General features: G+C 34.4%; 1 protein-coding gene and 1 non-coding gene across 7 annotated transcripts in view; one reads left to right on the forward strand and one right to left on the reverse strand.

The window, feature by feature from the left end:
- ZNF385D (zinc finger protein 385D) overlaps positions 1–16735 on the forward strand; it is a 268358-nt gene that overhangs the window by 153337 nt on the left and 98286 nt on the right. For 5 of the 6 annotated variants that reach the window (XM_039836766.1, XM_039836771.1, XM_039836765.1 and 2 more), the window contains one exon: positions 897–1007. The exons of the other annotated variant lie outside the window; for it this stretch is intronic. In XM_039836766.1, the coding sequence (XP_039692700.1) occupies positions 897–1007 (111 nt within the window). The remainder of the gene's footprint in view (positions 1–896; positions 1008–16735) is intronic. 6 annotated transcript variants of the gene reach the window in all.
- LOC120581747 (5S ribosomal RNA) lies at positions 10221–10339 on the reverse strand. Its single transcript, XR_005647375.1, has one exon. It is a non-coding gene; the product is annotated as a 5S ribosomal RNA (ribosomal RNA).

The following is a 16735-nucleotide window of genomic DNA, read 5'->3' on the forward strand; positions in this document are numbered from 1 at the left end:
GTTAATGTGCCCAGCACTGACTGTGCTAAGTAAATTACATGAATTATCACTTTTAAACCTGATCATAATCTTAAGATATAAAGACAGACATTCAAAGAGATTTAACAAATATTAAGAAGCAGATCAAAATTTTTATCTAAGAGTTGAGACCCACTAATGCGGACTGTAGGACAGAGCTTGGTGAGGAGACATTAAGTTTTATTAGAGCTGGATTGTTGACATTATGTTTTGGGTGTCAACTTGTCCTGTCCTGAGAAAATGAGATGGAGAGAAATAACTGATATGTGGCCCAAACTCTTTGAACCTCAAATAATAAGTCTATAGGGTCACAGTATACTGGATGAGCAATAAGTGGTTGTTGAATGGAATTGATAGCTCCATGTATTAGGATTCTTAAAAGCAGAAAGTGTATACTATGTACTATATTCTCAAGGTAGAAAATATACCAAACAGCATAAAGTTAATGTTGGATAATAGTGCATAATTTACTTTCAGAGCTGATTGTCTGACCAAGTCTATTTTGTAATATATTTGGGGCAATGGCGTAGATATACTTTTGTGCAAGATTGCTGGCATTTGCAATAACTCGAGTTTTGATAAACCTTTAATTACATTTTAGTATTATCAAACTGAGACAATTGTTGATCCTAAATGAGAAAAACAGTACACAGACTTAAATGGATACATTTATTATTTTCCTTATCATAGTGATCTTCAAGTTTATTGTTTCCTATTTTTCAAGAAAGTAGAAACGCCTTTTCTTAGAATAAAAATGTTTTTTTATGATGTGAGCAATAGATTGAAGCTGTACAGATTGGCTCTTTAATGAAATAGGCAACATTCCAATGGAACTGACAAGCTTTATTTCTATTTGTTGTATTTTTTTCTCCTTACAGATGGACCCGATTCAGAAAGCTGTAATAAATCATACATTCGGGGTTCCTCTTCCTCATCGAAGAAAGCAAATCATATCATGCAACATTTGCCAGTTGAGATTTAATTCTGATGTAAGTTTATCATTTAATATACAGTTAAAAAAATGTATTATGCTGTTCTAATCTCACAGAAGAGATTTCTTAAACATTTTTCTCTGATAATAGAGCATGTCAAAATTTAAAGATAACATTTTAACTCCTTAGGTGCTTTAATTTTGGAGTTTATTATATTATGTTTGGTTGTTTACTGTAGAAAAATCACACATATCCAATCTTATATATTTGCCATTTATGGTTTTCTTTTTTTTTTTTTTTTTTTTTTTATGCTAAATTTAGGTAATATACTTTCCCTTTGGGAAATAGTCATATTTACGACCAATGGAGTTTTCAATAAATGACACCACTGATTTAATTCCCAGATCTTATTTCATGGCCAGATTTTGGCTTTGTAAATTCTTTTTGCCTACTTTGGTGGTGTCCAATTCTCAATCAGCCCTTATATCCTTAATTATATTTTTGTTAGAGCTCTCAATTTGCTGTTCTAGAAGTATTAGCATTTTAGCAGAGATCCTAAAGATCGCAAAGCACTCAATCCCCTAAGGAATTTAACTTAAGTGGAAAACAGAAAGAGACACTTGTGGACCTGGCCAGTGCTTTGCAAATTATTCACAAAGTTATTCACATCTTTCGTACCTTTTCTAAGGATTAAGATGGGCTCTTGATTCATCACAGTGAAACTAATGTTGGATTGTGGCCAATCTGAAAAACACTGACCCCTCCTCCCCCAATCTGCTTTGGTGTGGAGTTGGTCCTGAGAAATACAGAAAAGAGGGGAACGTTGGCCTGGAAGAAATAGTAATTGAACTCTAGGCAAACAGAGGACCCCACCCTATCAAAATGACTCCTCCAAGGTGTCATTATTTTACCCTAAATTGACACACAGTGTAGAGATGACCAAACAGATCTGGATTCTAGAGACTGTTAGGCCTTCTAGGATTTGCTTTCCCTAGGCAGTAGGTCCTTTAGGTGCTCCGGGTTTGAAGATAGCATATAAGATAATCAGGCACAGGAAATAGATGTGTTGGAATTAAAGTGTTTTTTTCTTCTGTGAGAACATTTCATTTCATATAAAGATTGCTAATATGACATCGTACCACCTACTGTATAACCATTAGGTAATGTTATAACGTTCCTTCTGTTGGCTTAAAAAAGAGAAGAGTAGATTGTCTGCTTAATACCTGAGTGGTATTTGCTGCTATAAAAAAGAATACACTAAACATGCAGCATTTTATTTGAAGAGGTGTTTCTTGATGTTTATTTTGTTGTTTTTTTAATACTGAGTGCCTTTATTTGATTTGAATTTTAAGAAATTTATTATAGTTTATTAACAAATAATATTTTCAAGTGATCAATATATGTAGTAATCTCTTCCAGTTGTATAAAAAAAAGAGGAGTCCGACATGTTGACATATAAATAAGAGTTCTGAACTCAATAGGGTTGACCGTTAACAACACAGGTTTGAACTGCATGGGTCCACTTATATGTGGATTTTTTCCCAATAAATAGAGTAAATATATTTTGTCTTTATTATGATTTTCTTAATATTTTCTTTTCTCTAGTTTACTTTGTCATAAGACTATAATATGTAATACATCATACAAAATATGTGTTAATCGACTATTTATGTCATTGGTAAGGCTTCCAGTCAATAGGAAGCTTAGTAGTTAAGTATTCGGGGAGTTAAAAGTGAGATGTGAAATTTTGACTGTGAGTGCATCGGTGCCCCTAATTGCTGCATTGTTCAAGAGTTAACTGTAGTTGTAATTTTTTATAATTTTTAAACAGTCACCAAACAACCATATGGTTCTCTAATTGCAATTTTAAGTGGCTCCTCTTTTATTCGCTTTCTCCTTAGATTATACTGATATTTCACTTTGGAACTGAATATATAATGATACAAAGTCTCCCAAGAGCCATGTTGCCAGCTTCTTACATCTAATGGGAGACATTTTAACGTTCCTCCTGCCAATAATTTTACTGTCAGTATTTTCCTCTGTATTAAAAATTCCTGTAAACTGGAAATCAGAGAGAGACTTCAAGCTCATTGAATCCGATCTCCCACTAAATATAAGAAAACTATCTGCCGCATCCAGGCTAGCTCTTTTGGTTGATTATCCCCTGTGATGGGTCACTCACCACTTTAAGACAGTTTTTTCTTTTTCATTTTTCTTTTTTTTTCTTTTTTTTTTTTTTAGTGTTTCTAATCCTGTAGGGGAATATCAAAGTCATGGTTAAAGGCTTTAGAAATATTGCCAGATATGCTCTTGAAAATACGTATATATTTACATACATGATTATTAGCATTAACAAAGAATATAACAGTATAAAGATCATTTATATACTTTTCTAAAATATAATCTTATTTCCTTGGTAAGAAAGAATAGCAGTTTATCTTGATAATGAAGTTCCAAGATGATGTGGGAATCAATGCATATTTATTAGGGACAATATCATTGTCACAACTTTGCTTTCAGGTTTGTCTGGTGTGTGGTCAAAAGGAAAATAGCCAAGATATTTGGAGAATTTAAACTAATCAGTCTGGGTCATAATTAAACAATTACAGGCATGACCATTCACTGGATGGTTACTATGTTAATCTGCTACTATAACAAATTACCACAAACTTAGTAGCTTGAAACAACACAAATGTATTATCCTATAGTTCTGGAGGTGAAAAGTCAGAAATGGCCCTCAGGCTAAAAACCAAGGTGTTGGCAGGGTTATGTTCTCTAGACTATGTTCTTTGCCATTCTTTTCTACCTTCTAGAGAGGCTGACCTTTCTCCTTGGCCCATTACTCCTTTCCATCTTCAAAGCCAGCAATGGCTGATCGAGTCCTTCTCCATTTAATTACTGATTCTCACTCTCTTACCTCCCTCTTCCACATTCAAGGACCCTGTGATCACAGTGGACTCACCTGTACAATCCAGGATAATTTCTCTATTTTAAACTCAGCTGATTGGCAATCATCTGCTAACTTAATTCCCCTTTGTCGTGTATCATAACATATTCATAGTTTCCAGGGGTTGAGACTTAAACACCATCCTTCTGCCTACCACAGAGTCTCATTTGGATGTTTGATTTAGGTTTGAATTGACTTTCATGACCACCTGAATTTATCAGTAATCACCCATATAAACTGAACATGTGAATTTGCTGCCCTCACATTTTTCCTTATTTTGAACTTGAATGTATATTCACTATGTAGTGCTGATTTTTAAAATACTTCAATTTTAAAATTGAAGTATTTTAAAAATCAGAAGACCTAATGTAATTGAGTTTGTAAGTGGCATAGCAACATTTTAACTATGATTTGCAAATAAAACATAATTATTACAAAGTTGAAATACAGGAGTGGAAATTCTTTTAGAGTTTTTATTTAAAAATATCTCTGTAGCATTATTATGTCAATAAGGGAACTAAAGATTTGCTTACTTATTGACTGGTCATATCCATTAATACTAATTTTATATACATATTAATTTATGAAATATTCAAATACCAAGATCAATTGGATTTATCATCCATTTATTGATATGTAAGAAAATAATCTCTAAATAATGAGAAAATATAGATATATATCATGTTAGATCATTTTAATTACAAAAAAAAATCCTTTATAATCTTAATACAACTGCCTCTGCTCTTTTTAGGTAAATTTATCTTTCTGTTGCCATTCTTAAACCTAGAATCCTTCTAGAAAAGTAATACTGTAATTCACTTGTATGCTTAGTTGAATCCTCTATCACATAGCAAAATATTTTTGTATTATGAACCTTTTTACATTTCAAAACTTCTTCCCCTTCCAATAAAAATAATAGCTTGTAGTTCTTTTCATCTCTGCATCATGAAAATTCAATTTCCTTTTCCTCTAAGCTTTTATTTAGTTTTTTAACCCTTCATATTATAAACTCTGTAGTTTGGTGGTATGCCATACTTATTTCCCATATAGTACATTTTCCATTTCGGGCTCTGCAGATATCTTTATAAATGTCAGATTATATTGCATGTATTTTAAATCAGATTGCCTTCTCCTGGGGTAGGCTTTTCTTTAAAAAAACAAAAAACAAAAAAACTTCTCAACATTTATATGAAACACACATGGCATTATGCAAAAAGCTTCTAGCTAAAGACTGAAAGGTTATAATTTGCCCAATTATTTTATCAGCTTCTAAAATAACCATGAATTGTCATTGACCTTGGCAAGTTAGCAAGTTTGCCTTTGAAAGACAACTTATAGCATAGATTTAAAATTATTAAGTAAGTTAGAGAATAATAACTCAGTGACTTTATAGAATGGGAAATAAGGTCTCAGGCCCCAAACTAAGGAATCATAACATTGTAGCATCTAAGAGTTACTATGGTTAACCTCCTAACAATAACATTCCATAATATGTTAGAGACAGAAGAAAACTTTTGCTAATTGCATACATGGAAACTCAGGTACGGAGAATGTAGGCTGTTTATAAAAGGCCAACTGGCCAGTAGCTGGCCTCACAGGGTCAATGTCTATTTCTCGGACGTTGCTGCCTCATCTGGTCCAGGTGGGGCAGCAAGTCCATCCAGAAGTTCCAGCGGATCCTTCAGCAGTGGCATGGATGGAGATCTGTGTGTTCTTGACATACAGCCTGTCCCAGAGAGAGAGCCTTGTCGACTCCTTCCCTTATGAAACTAACTAGTTGTACTCAGGGCTGTTGTGGAAAATCATTCACAGCCCAGGCTGTGCCTCACCCACAAGGACTCAGGAGTCCTCTCCTATGGCTTCACTTGTATTCGATCATACAACTCAGTCATACACATGGTGAAAAAGTAAGTATGGATGCAAATTACTGAACTAAAATACAGTAGCAACATGTCCTTTATGACTTAGGCTGTCAAGTATTAATTAGTTCAGGGAACTGTTTGATAAACCAGAAGGAAAAACAACCTCATCAGGAAGTAACATTGCGTAGAGGCCTCAGACCCCTCCAAACGGGGTTCCTTGAGATCATCATCAATATAATTGATATGTTTTCCAATGGTATTATAGAGTAGAAATCATTATTCTTGTTCTGCATTTTAGAACCCAGAAATGTAGTGAAACTAAGCAATATATCTGAATTTAATTCATATCTCTGTCATAACTTCCATACCCATATGTGGCAATATGATGATGAAGATGTGCACAGGCATATTTTTTCCTACCAAATGACCAAACTCAATAATTAAACTTTCTTAACATCGTGTCTTACGACACATCTTTTAAGCATTTAAATCAATATTATTTGTGGGGACTATTAGTTAAGGGAAATATTGCTTAGATGGAGAGAAAAACAAAAACTAATGGTTACTTGTATTAGAGTTAAAGAACTGTTCTTTTATTTCTTTCTACTCTTGTTTATTTTCCAAATTTTCTTTATAAGATGCTTAAATTTTATAAAGGAAAAAAGGAATTTCTGCGTCTGCTGTTATATTATGGTTCTAATACTGCATGTTTTGTCCCAAATTATAAATTCCATTTTGAAGGCCTTAGTAGCAATTTTATAAATATTTCTTGCCTATTTCTGGCAATTTCTGCAGTCTCAAAACATGCCCAGGAGAGTTCATAGATATTACCATGGTCTCATTCAGATTTCGGCATTTTATTACATATCTTAAGAGAAAGGTTAATAAAAATCTATGCATTGGGGATATACATCTAACCCCAAACCTAAAAACGGTAGCTATGGAAGATGAGTGAAACGGTAGGAAAATCATAAGATCATGAATTAAACTCCTTGTTGTCTAGATCTACCTTTTCTTAATTGCCCATGTGTCCTTGAGCTCTTCATTGAACTTACAAGGTCTATAATCATCTCATTTAAAATAACTAGCTCTTCTTTACAGCCATGTTGTAAGGATTATAAACTACAACGTGTAGGCAATTAGGATATAAACCGTATGGTAAATGAAATGGAAAGGTCATTTTTATTTTATGGGGTAAAAATGCAGTTATAGTTGTTTTTTTTATTTTCTCTGAATGTTAAATCACTTCTTAAGAAATATAATGGTTTGAAAATATCTTTTCTATCTTTAAGAAAAGTATTCAAAGGGATCTACTCTATGGAAGGTATCAGACTTAGTGCGTTTTTGTGTTAATTTGAGGTTCTTATTCCTGGTAAATCTTTTACTTTTTAAAAACTGCAGTAACAACTTGTCCCTGGCAAAGCTGCATTTATAAAAACTCTCAACCTCTTCAAGTCTATTGCTGCTGCTGTGGCTGCTGCTGCTGCTGCTACTGCTAAGTCCCAAAGGATGTGAGGGACCCAGTTATAAATTTAATTTCCAAGCAGCTTTGAAATATCTCTTTCATAAGAGAGTGTCCTCTATTAGTCTCTAGGACTCACAGAGCTATCAAGAGCTTTGGCCTGGCCTGTGCACCTTGGCCTTCCCACTGGGTGCTTTTCCTCTTCAAAAGCAGTTCTGTGACAGGGCTATTTGGCTTCTGTAAAAGAGGAAGCATGTCTGGGACATGATGAGGTTTAGTTGGGTTGTCAGGTTACTCCTGTGTGAGGAACTGGCTGTGGAGTGTGTGGTGATGGACTGTGAATTGTGGCTGAGTTTGAAACAAGTGCCTGAGATGTCTCTTTGGAAGGATTATATTTGAGTGTGCATTTGGGCCATATTTCATCCCTCAGCTTCACTACCTTCTACTTCTTAAATGGAGCCCACAGCTTTGTCAGGAATTCTCAGAAAAGAAAACTTGAACAGAAAGACCAAGCAGGAAATATTGGGTCTGGCTGCTAGATATTTCAGGAGAAAACGAGCCATTCAAGAGCACAGGAATCTATTTAAGGAGTGTACTTCTTTGGCAGGCTTTTAAAAATAAAACTTCAACATTGAGACATTTTAAGACTCTCTGAATCAGGCTTTGATATTTCAGAGTTTCATTTGTAGATGGAATGAAGAGTGGGGACTGAGAAAAGAGAAATCTTTATAAAAGTGTCTTTATTTCTCTGGGCTTCTTTCCTTTGTAAACAAAGAAAAACAAAATAATAAAGCTCGCTTTTCTATCGAATTCTCCTAGACATGGAAAAGTTGACCTCGAAAGTCTAGAGAGAGAAAGTTAATTTTAGACGAGTAGCTACACACATAACCCCCGCTAAACAAAGATATGTTTATATTTCTATGGAGTGCTGCGAGCACCTCAGAGAATTGTTGTATATTAGGACTTAGAGATGTCTAGGAAATCATTCTGTCCATTTTATAGACTGTATAGATGGATAAACCAAAGGCCAAAATATTTAGTTGACTCTTTCAAGGTCTCTAAGCTATTGAAACAGCTGGAAGAACTGGGAACAAAGCTCTTAAGTTTCAGCATAGCGATTTATTTACCATTTCAAGTGACATCTCCTAAGGGAACTTTATTTTGAGACTTACATTGGCATCTGCTGACAGTTTTCAGCTAAGACAATTGATCACTTAAGTTCTACACACAACACAGAAGTTGATCAAGGTTAATACCAGTAATATACTCTTAGCTAGATTGCTAGTAGTACAGATACCTAAAATATAAAACACATTTCAAAATCGAGAACCACTGAAAGGGCAGTAATATCGTAGTAAGAACTGAAGAGAGAAAAAGAGAACCTGTGCTGAGCCTATTTCATCAAATGCCACCTGTTAAATGCAAAGGTTTTGGGGAGAGGGTTAAGCATGGGCAAAGCATAGGAAGGAAATGTGATGGGGAAGGTACAACTTGGTGAAGTAAGAGGTATGTTTCCAATTAAACAAACTAAATGTTGTCCACGTGTCCCCAGGAGATGCGGTGACGAGCTTATTCATGTTAGGAAAGCTCTGTAAGGCTTAGCTATCACTTAATAAATGTTGACTAAATAAATGAATGAAATGCTCAAGACAAGAAACATTGTTCTTTATTGCCATGACAAGAAAATGAAGGTAGAAACAGGAATCTCTGAAATGGTCTGACTTCATCTTTACTAAGGGCATTTAGAATAATTGCTGTGTTTTGATAAAAATGGAATTTTAGGTTGCCTTTCCCCTCTGCAAAGCAGGATATATATATCCTAACCAGTTGGCTCCCTAAAGCCTAAAAATGAAAATTCACATGACCTGAAAGGTGAATATAGTGAATAAGTGAAATTAGACTTGAGCACAGCCTAGAAACTGCTGCTTATGATTTTGAAAGTGTGCCACGTAGTGACCTCTGAATTTTTTATTTTATTTTATTTTTTAAAATCAGCCTAGTTATAAATCCCCAATTTTAACTTTATGATTACAGAGCACAGTGGCAACCTACCTCGTCACTGTCTGACTAATGAAGCCTTTATTCGCCATGGAATAAAATCTTTGATATAACCCAGTTGCTCAGAAATTGCTTGATATACATCTCTAATATAAATGCCACCTGTTATTTTATATGTCTTTTTACAACTATATTCATTTCTCAAAGTATTACTTAGAACTAACGATACTTGTAGGAACTGAACAGAAACAGGATTAATGATCACCAATAGTTGAAGATCTCAAAAATAAAATTTGTCCATCCCTTTCTATTCACTGTAAGTCACTGTCTATCAGGACCCTTGCTCTTTTTGCTCTACTTTATTCTAGTCTATTTCAACATTTAATAAATTATCATTTTCACCATAGTCCTGGAAACTAGGACAATAGAAGGATTTATTCCTGGCCAGATGAGCAAAGGAATTGGGGAAAAAAGTAATTCGTATTAGTTTGTTCTTGAGCCATTTTGGTTTTCATGGTCCCTTGTATTCTGCCTTTCTTAATAGTTGCTATTTGGTATTCTCTGCTGCTGAGTCCTAGTCTCTGTGTTAATTAACTGGAGTAATTGTGATGAAATACAAATACATTACCTTTCTCAGGTGTCCATATGGCCAAAGATCTCTAAATAGGTGAAATGAACCTACACACTCATTTTACCTTCTTCACACTCAAAGTTTCTTATGACGACTAGGTTTGGAGTGGCTTTTTTTTTTTTCATTGCGAGCTAAAGGAGAATGAAATGCATACTGTAAATTGCATACTACATTTGGATCATGTTGCTGGAATTTCTTTTGTGACCTTAGAACCGGAACCGGAAACGATGGATGCATTCCTTCATATTCTATGGTTGTCTCCATAATCTAGCTACTGTTTTAGAACACCATACTGACACCCAAGATTCTGGGCCACATTCACCTCTTTCAAGCCTGACAAAACCCATTTTATTTTATTTTATTTTATTTACACCTACAGCACCAGGTCTTCGTAAATGGTCTCCCATCCAAGTACTAACCAGGCCCGACCCTGCTTAGCTTCCGAGATCAGATGGGATCGGGGGCATTCAGGGTGGCATGGCCATAGACTGACAAAACCCATTTTAAATGCAAAGTACTGCCTCTGGGATCTCTTGTTTCAGTCTAAATCTGTTCTTTGATGTAAATTGAATCAGATAGTGGTAAAGGTTGCAGTGATTTGGGGAACTCATTCCATGTGAAGAGGGAGCTGAGGTGGGCAAATGGAGGCATGGGATGCTGTGAGGGTTTAATTTTCTCTGTCCATATATGATTTTCAGTGATACTTTCAAAAGCAGAAAGAGAACTTCTAAGAATTGACCACATAATTATGGTTCACTTTTATTGGGAGCTTTTAAATTTCTTACGTAGGAAACCTGTGGAAATTGATGTATAGCAAATTTATTCTTATCAGGTTTATTGGACTATACGGTCTGTCTGTACAACTTTAAAGCTTCTCTTAGATTCCCTTATAAATAAGGTTTCAGAAGGTAGTCTCTGAACAGGCTTTATCCATTTCCCAAGCAGAGCTTATTTTCTCTGCATCAGTGAACTTGTCATGATAATCAACTTTTTTGTCCCAACCATCAATCACTCTTGATTACAGCTGGGTAGAAGTTCTGTACTGTTGATCAGCTCATCAGTGCACATAATATTACACCTGGAGGCCAGTAGAAATCATCCCTCGATGGGAAAAGTATTTTCCTTCAAGGCTTTTGTCAATGGCTTTATCATTTACATTTGGGTCTCATTGAGTTGTCATGTCTGTCTTTGACTCTATCTGCTGCTCTCTCATATAAAATATTCTCCTGAAATAGCTTTCAAAATCTGGTTGATAATTTGTACTTTATTGTTATTATTATCATGCTTTTGCCTTCTTATTGCAAAAAAAGTAGCTTATGATCTATTGTTTCCTTATTTTCATATTAACATTTTCCTATTCTTAATGTAGTTATTGTAGAAATTAAAATCACACAAATTATAATTCAATGAATATTCAGTGCTTCTGTAAGAAACAGTTTAGCATATGTTTTACTCTAATGTTTGCAAGTCTAATTTTGTTGATTTTTAATGGTTTCCTAAGTTAGGCTTTTTGTTTTATGTTTTTACTTGGGCTAGGGAATATTTATCTTTAATTTTCATCTTATTTTAAGCAACACTAACTAGCTGTCTTCATGGTTTAAAAGAGAAGTAAATGTTTTAAAATCAGTTGCTCAGTCAGCATTACTCTCAGCTGTGTCTGTAATATAGGTTATATGCAGTAAAAATAGTTCTTATTTCTCTAAGCCAACTCATATTTCTTAAAATAGTAGTATTTTCAGAGCAGTACTAGAGTAATGATAGAGCATTATCATGGTAAAATATTTATTGATTTCATAAAGTATTTAAAATAAATGTCTGATTAAATAAACATTTAATATGTCCTGTGTGTATTACACAAAGACACTCTTTTTCTCTTGTATTTCGTGATAGTTTTATGACTTCTTAAAATCTGGAGCAATAATTTAGAGACATATAAAAGGTATTTTAACATTTAAAGTGCAAAGTATAAGGAAAACTGAATAGAATATGAAATTATAGGATAACATGCTTCACTATTAAAAAGATTAATTTGAGAAACCTAAAATTTCTTCTATGGCTGGACTTCCTGTGATAATGATATATTTTGATTTTTGGTTTTTGATTTTTATTATTTTTATTTTTATTTATTTTTTAAATAAATTTATTAATTTTTTTTATTGTGACATTGGTTAATGAAATCCAGTAAGTTTCAGCTGTACATATTAACAGTAAGGCATATATATATTTACATTGTATGTTCACCTCTCATAGTTAGATTTCTTTCTGTCACCACATATTTGACCCCTTTTATTCCATCTACCTCCCCCCTCCCCTTTTCCCTCTACTCTCTGGTAACCACTAGTCTATTGTCCATGTCCATGAGTCTCTGTTTGTCCAGTTCATCTGTTGCTTTTAGGTTTATATCCCACATATAAGTGATAGCATGTGATTTTCAACTTTTTTCTGTGTGGCTAATTTTACTTAGTATGATTATCTCGAGGTCCATCCATGTTGTCACAAATGGCAGTATTTCATCTTTTCTTATGGCTGAGTAATATTCCATTATATATATGTACCATACTTTCTTTAGATATATTTTTATTTTTGAGTGAAATAGGACAACAAAAAGAGATTGCAGTTTTCATTTGATATCAATATTTAGATATTATTAGTTCTTGCTTTAATCTGTTTAAAAGGAAAAAAAAAAAAAAAGAAGGGTAAATGGCATCACTTGATGAGGAAGTGATCCATGTAGAAACAAACCACACGAATGGGATTTGATTTTGAAAAGCTGAGCTAGGAGTTCAAACTGGTTCATGGTATATCTATGGTCGTGAATCTTCCCAGGATAGGAGCTGATCAATTTTGTCAAAGGTACTTTGTCATTATGAAGGTTTAATAATTAATGTGAATATTTTGCAGAAACCCCTCTTGCCTTTTTTTTTTAGCAGTCAGCAGACTGGATCTTGCCAGGAAGAATAGGTCAAAATAGTTAATCTCTTTTTAGACCAAAGAGGCTAGTCAAATGGTTTGTCACAAGGAACTTATCATCTTAGCCTGCTGAATGCCTTTTATTCTTTTAAACAGTAGTCACAGTGTATGACCTAATGATTAACCTTGAAAATCAGTCTAAACAGCCATGTTTGTATATTCATAAAACATACAGATTGGCTAAAATTTTATTACCATTTATTGGAGACCGATAAGAAATGACAGACCTTTATTTTAAATAAATAATTTAAGAAAGAGTTTTCTCTGTCTTTGTTTCTGTCTTTGTCCCTCTCTCTCTTTCTCTCCCTTGCTCTCTCTCTTTCCAATTTTTCCACTGTGGGGATGTTTAGTTATATTGTAATTCTGTTAGCACCTCACATGCTGGCAGAAAATTTTGATGCAGATTTTGGGAAGTGACACATTCGTGGTGGGATCAGATTACTAAAATTTTGACCATATCATCTCCTCTAATTTGTTGCTAATTTTTAAATTGAAAAAAAAAAATGCTAAAATTAAAACCTCAGTGGAAACAGAGATTCTATTAAAGATGTTTCATGTACAGAATCTAGTTTCTTTTTTTAAACAAACTCCTAGGCCACTGAAGAATATTGAAAGAGGCGAAGTTAACATATCCCCATCTCATGAAGAGATGTATTCTCTATAAAAGGTTTTCATTTCTAGTCCACATAAGAATGGTTTCAGTATTTGGAGATAGAAGAAAGGAAATATGTAAATTTCAAGATGACATCCATGTTTATATCTGCAGCTGAAATCACTTTCTCAAGTTCATAATCAAATATCAACTGCTCACTCAGTATCTTCACTTGGTTAGCTAACACATACCTCAAATCTAAAATGTTCAAAACTGAAAGCCATGGCCTACTCCCTCACACCTGCTCTATAGACAGCATTTCTCTGATAATGGCTACTCCATCTTTTTAGTTCATCTTCCTTCTCACAACCTATGTTTAATACTATATAAATCCTGTTAGTTCTACCTCCAAAATATACCCAGGATGTGACCACTTTTTACCATCTTCATGTTAACCACTCTGGTTCAAGCCGCCATCATCTCTCATCTAGATTATTATAAACATCCCTCTTAATCATTCTCCCTGTTTCTACTCATCATTTTAAAAGTGTAAGTGTAAAGATGTAAGTTGGTTTATCTGTTTTAAACTTTCCAATGGTGGTGTGTTTCACTTAGATTGACAGGCAAAATCCTTAGAATGGCTACACAGCCTCATGAAATGTGACCTCCCAATGCCTTTCTGGCCTCATATTCTTCTACCTCTCTCACTCTTTCTGTCCTCACTCACTCCTCTGCAGCCACAGTGGCCTCCTTGGCAGGGCTGGGACTGGGATGAGGCAAGTGAGGCACTTGGATGCAAAATTTAGGGTGGCTGAAAAACTCAGTAATTAAGACAGATAATAAATGCAATATTAAAAAGATAAAATTGGCAAACTGACTCATAGGCTGGCTGCCTATTTTTATAAATACATTTTATAAAATTTATAAAAGTTGAGATAGGAGTTCAAACTGAGCCAGACGAGTGAGGCAGAGTTGTACAAGTGCCGGGTCAGATCCTGTCTTATTTAAAATTTTGATATTTTGTTCACCATGGATTTTGTTTATTGCTTTAACTTCATTTTTTTAAAAAATATTGAGTTAAAATATTATTCATCTTGATTACTGAGTCTTTTAATATTCACTTAATTTTTTCTCCCAAGGTAAATAATTCACTTACCTCAACCTAGTGCCAGCTCTGCCCTTACTATATCTTGAATACACCAGGCTTACTCCTACCCCTAGGCCTTTGCATAGACTCTCCTTTCTGCCTGGTTACTCTTCTTCAGATTTGTACATGATATGATTCCTTTAAGCTTTACCTAAATGGTACCACATCATAATGCTTACTACATCCACTATATTTAGAATTTTAATTTGTCTTCCCTACCCTTCTTACCTGATGGCTTTTTTCCTAAGAATAATTACCTCCTAATATAATAAATAATTTACTTATTTATTATATTTATTGACTACTGCCAATTAATATGTAAGCTCTATTGGATCAAAGATTTTTGCCTATTTGGTTCATTGTTTTATCCAAGTAGTTAGAGCAGTGCTTAATATATAGTGCTTAGTAAATATTTATTGAGTGCACATATTGATGACTAAATGTATATCATGATGTTAACCAGTTATATATATATCCAAGCTTTATTTCACCCAATCTTTATATTTCAGCCCTCTCCCAATTTCTCTTCTTCCTCTTTTCTACTCACACATAAAAGCCCATACCCCATGACATGAAATGGAGACCTTCCTAGGAAAGATGGAACTAGCTGCCTTTTCCCCTGTTCATCCTCGGTGAATGAATACTGTCCTCCCCGCTGTGAACTTACTTTATTTCCTGACATCATAGTATTTGGTCTGTCCATGGATATTAGATAGTTTCACAGTGGATGTGGGCTTTTCTTGGTATCTTAACACCAAACATATTGTTAGGCTCCTCTATCTGTACTGTGTCAACAAATAAGATAAATATCCAATTATGTAGATTCTCACATGTCAACTTGGGCAATAGTAAATGAAATAGAAGTGTACTGTATTTTCAGAAAAGTTGCCACTGTTTGATCATCAATAATATTTAAGGTGATCAAGGGCTTTGACAATGCCTAATCTTGGAGAACATAGGGGAATATTTGTTAAACATAATCGATTCAGCTCCAGCTCCAACTCCATCTCCATCTCCAGCTCCAGCTCCAGCTTCCTGTTGTGATTGTGGGGAACTCACAATATTTTCCTAATAATTCCTGAAGCTCCCGCCTTCTCCACCCGCAGACTAAAATAGATAGCTGTATATCTAAGAAAACTAGAGGTGACAATGATGGGATAAGGTCAGAGAAATGCAGGACCACAAACAGCCATGATTAGTGGATTGATTTGGTTTTCCCTTTGTGTATCTTGGCTCATGTGAAACACTGAGCACATGTGAGAGTGACTAGTTAGAGGCACATCGTGGATAAAGAGAGTTTCTAGTCTAATTATCAGAGTTAGCTGCAAGTGTTTCTCTGTTGTATACAAAGCCAAGCTGAAAGAACAAAAAAATAAATAAATAAAATGGACATATTTTCCTCTTTCTAATTCTTTACTTATTATAGCAATTTTCCATTATTCTTATTCTAAGAATTCTTTGAATTGATTTGCAGTTCCACAAGACTCATTCTCCATGCCTAACAAAACAGGAACAGATAGAGACATACTTTTTTCTATTGCGTTAACTCTGACAGTTGCCAGGGGATGAGATCTTCATAGATATTACACAAGCTTAGGTTTCTTTAGTAACTCAATGGAATAATAAGAAACTTCCTAATAATCAGGACAGACTATTTTCTAAGATTTTGTTCAGCTAAAGAGATGAGGATCAAAACTGTAGAATGATTTAGTGAACTCTTCTTATATTAGGTATTCTAGAAGGTCACTGTTAGCTGTCAGTTACATGAATAAAAAGAAAAAAAAGACTGCCAACTTTAACTGATAAATAATAGCTAGAGTAACAGCATTCTGTAGAGACAGGATCAATGACAGGTGCAAACTTCTACTTTCTTGACATCACAAAGCATTCTAGGCAGATTGTTTCCTCCCAGTTGCCTTGTCCTTTAAATGATTTAGCCTAAAGAAGTAGAGTTATAGATACTAAGAAGACATTATCTGAAATTAGTCTGTACATCTGTCTTCTGGTCTCAATTTTACTTATGTGGAAAAGAGAATTGAGACAGATTTTAAACACCTGGACCTTCTTTCCATGTGACTGCAATTCCCCCTATAGGGGCAATTGCTCAAAAGAGAACAAATGGCACCTAAGTCTTTCTTCTTCCGTAATACTAGAGGGCATCAGGAGTGTCTTTTGT

This window comes from Pteropus medius, unplaced genomic scaffold (genome assembly GCF_902729225.1).
Source record: "Pteropus medius unplaced genomic scaffold, Ma_sr-lr_union100, whole genome shotgun sequence".
NCBI lineage: Eukaryota > Metazoa > Chordata > Mammalia > Chiroptera > Pteropodidae > Pteropus > Pteropus medius.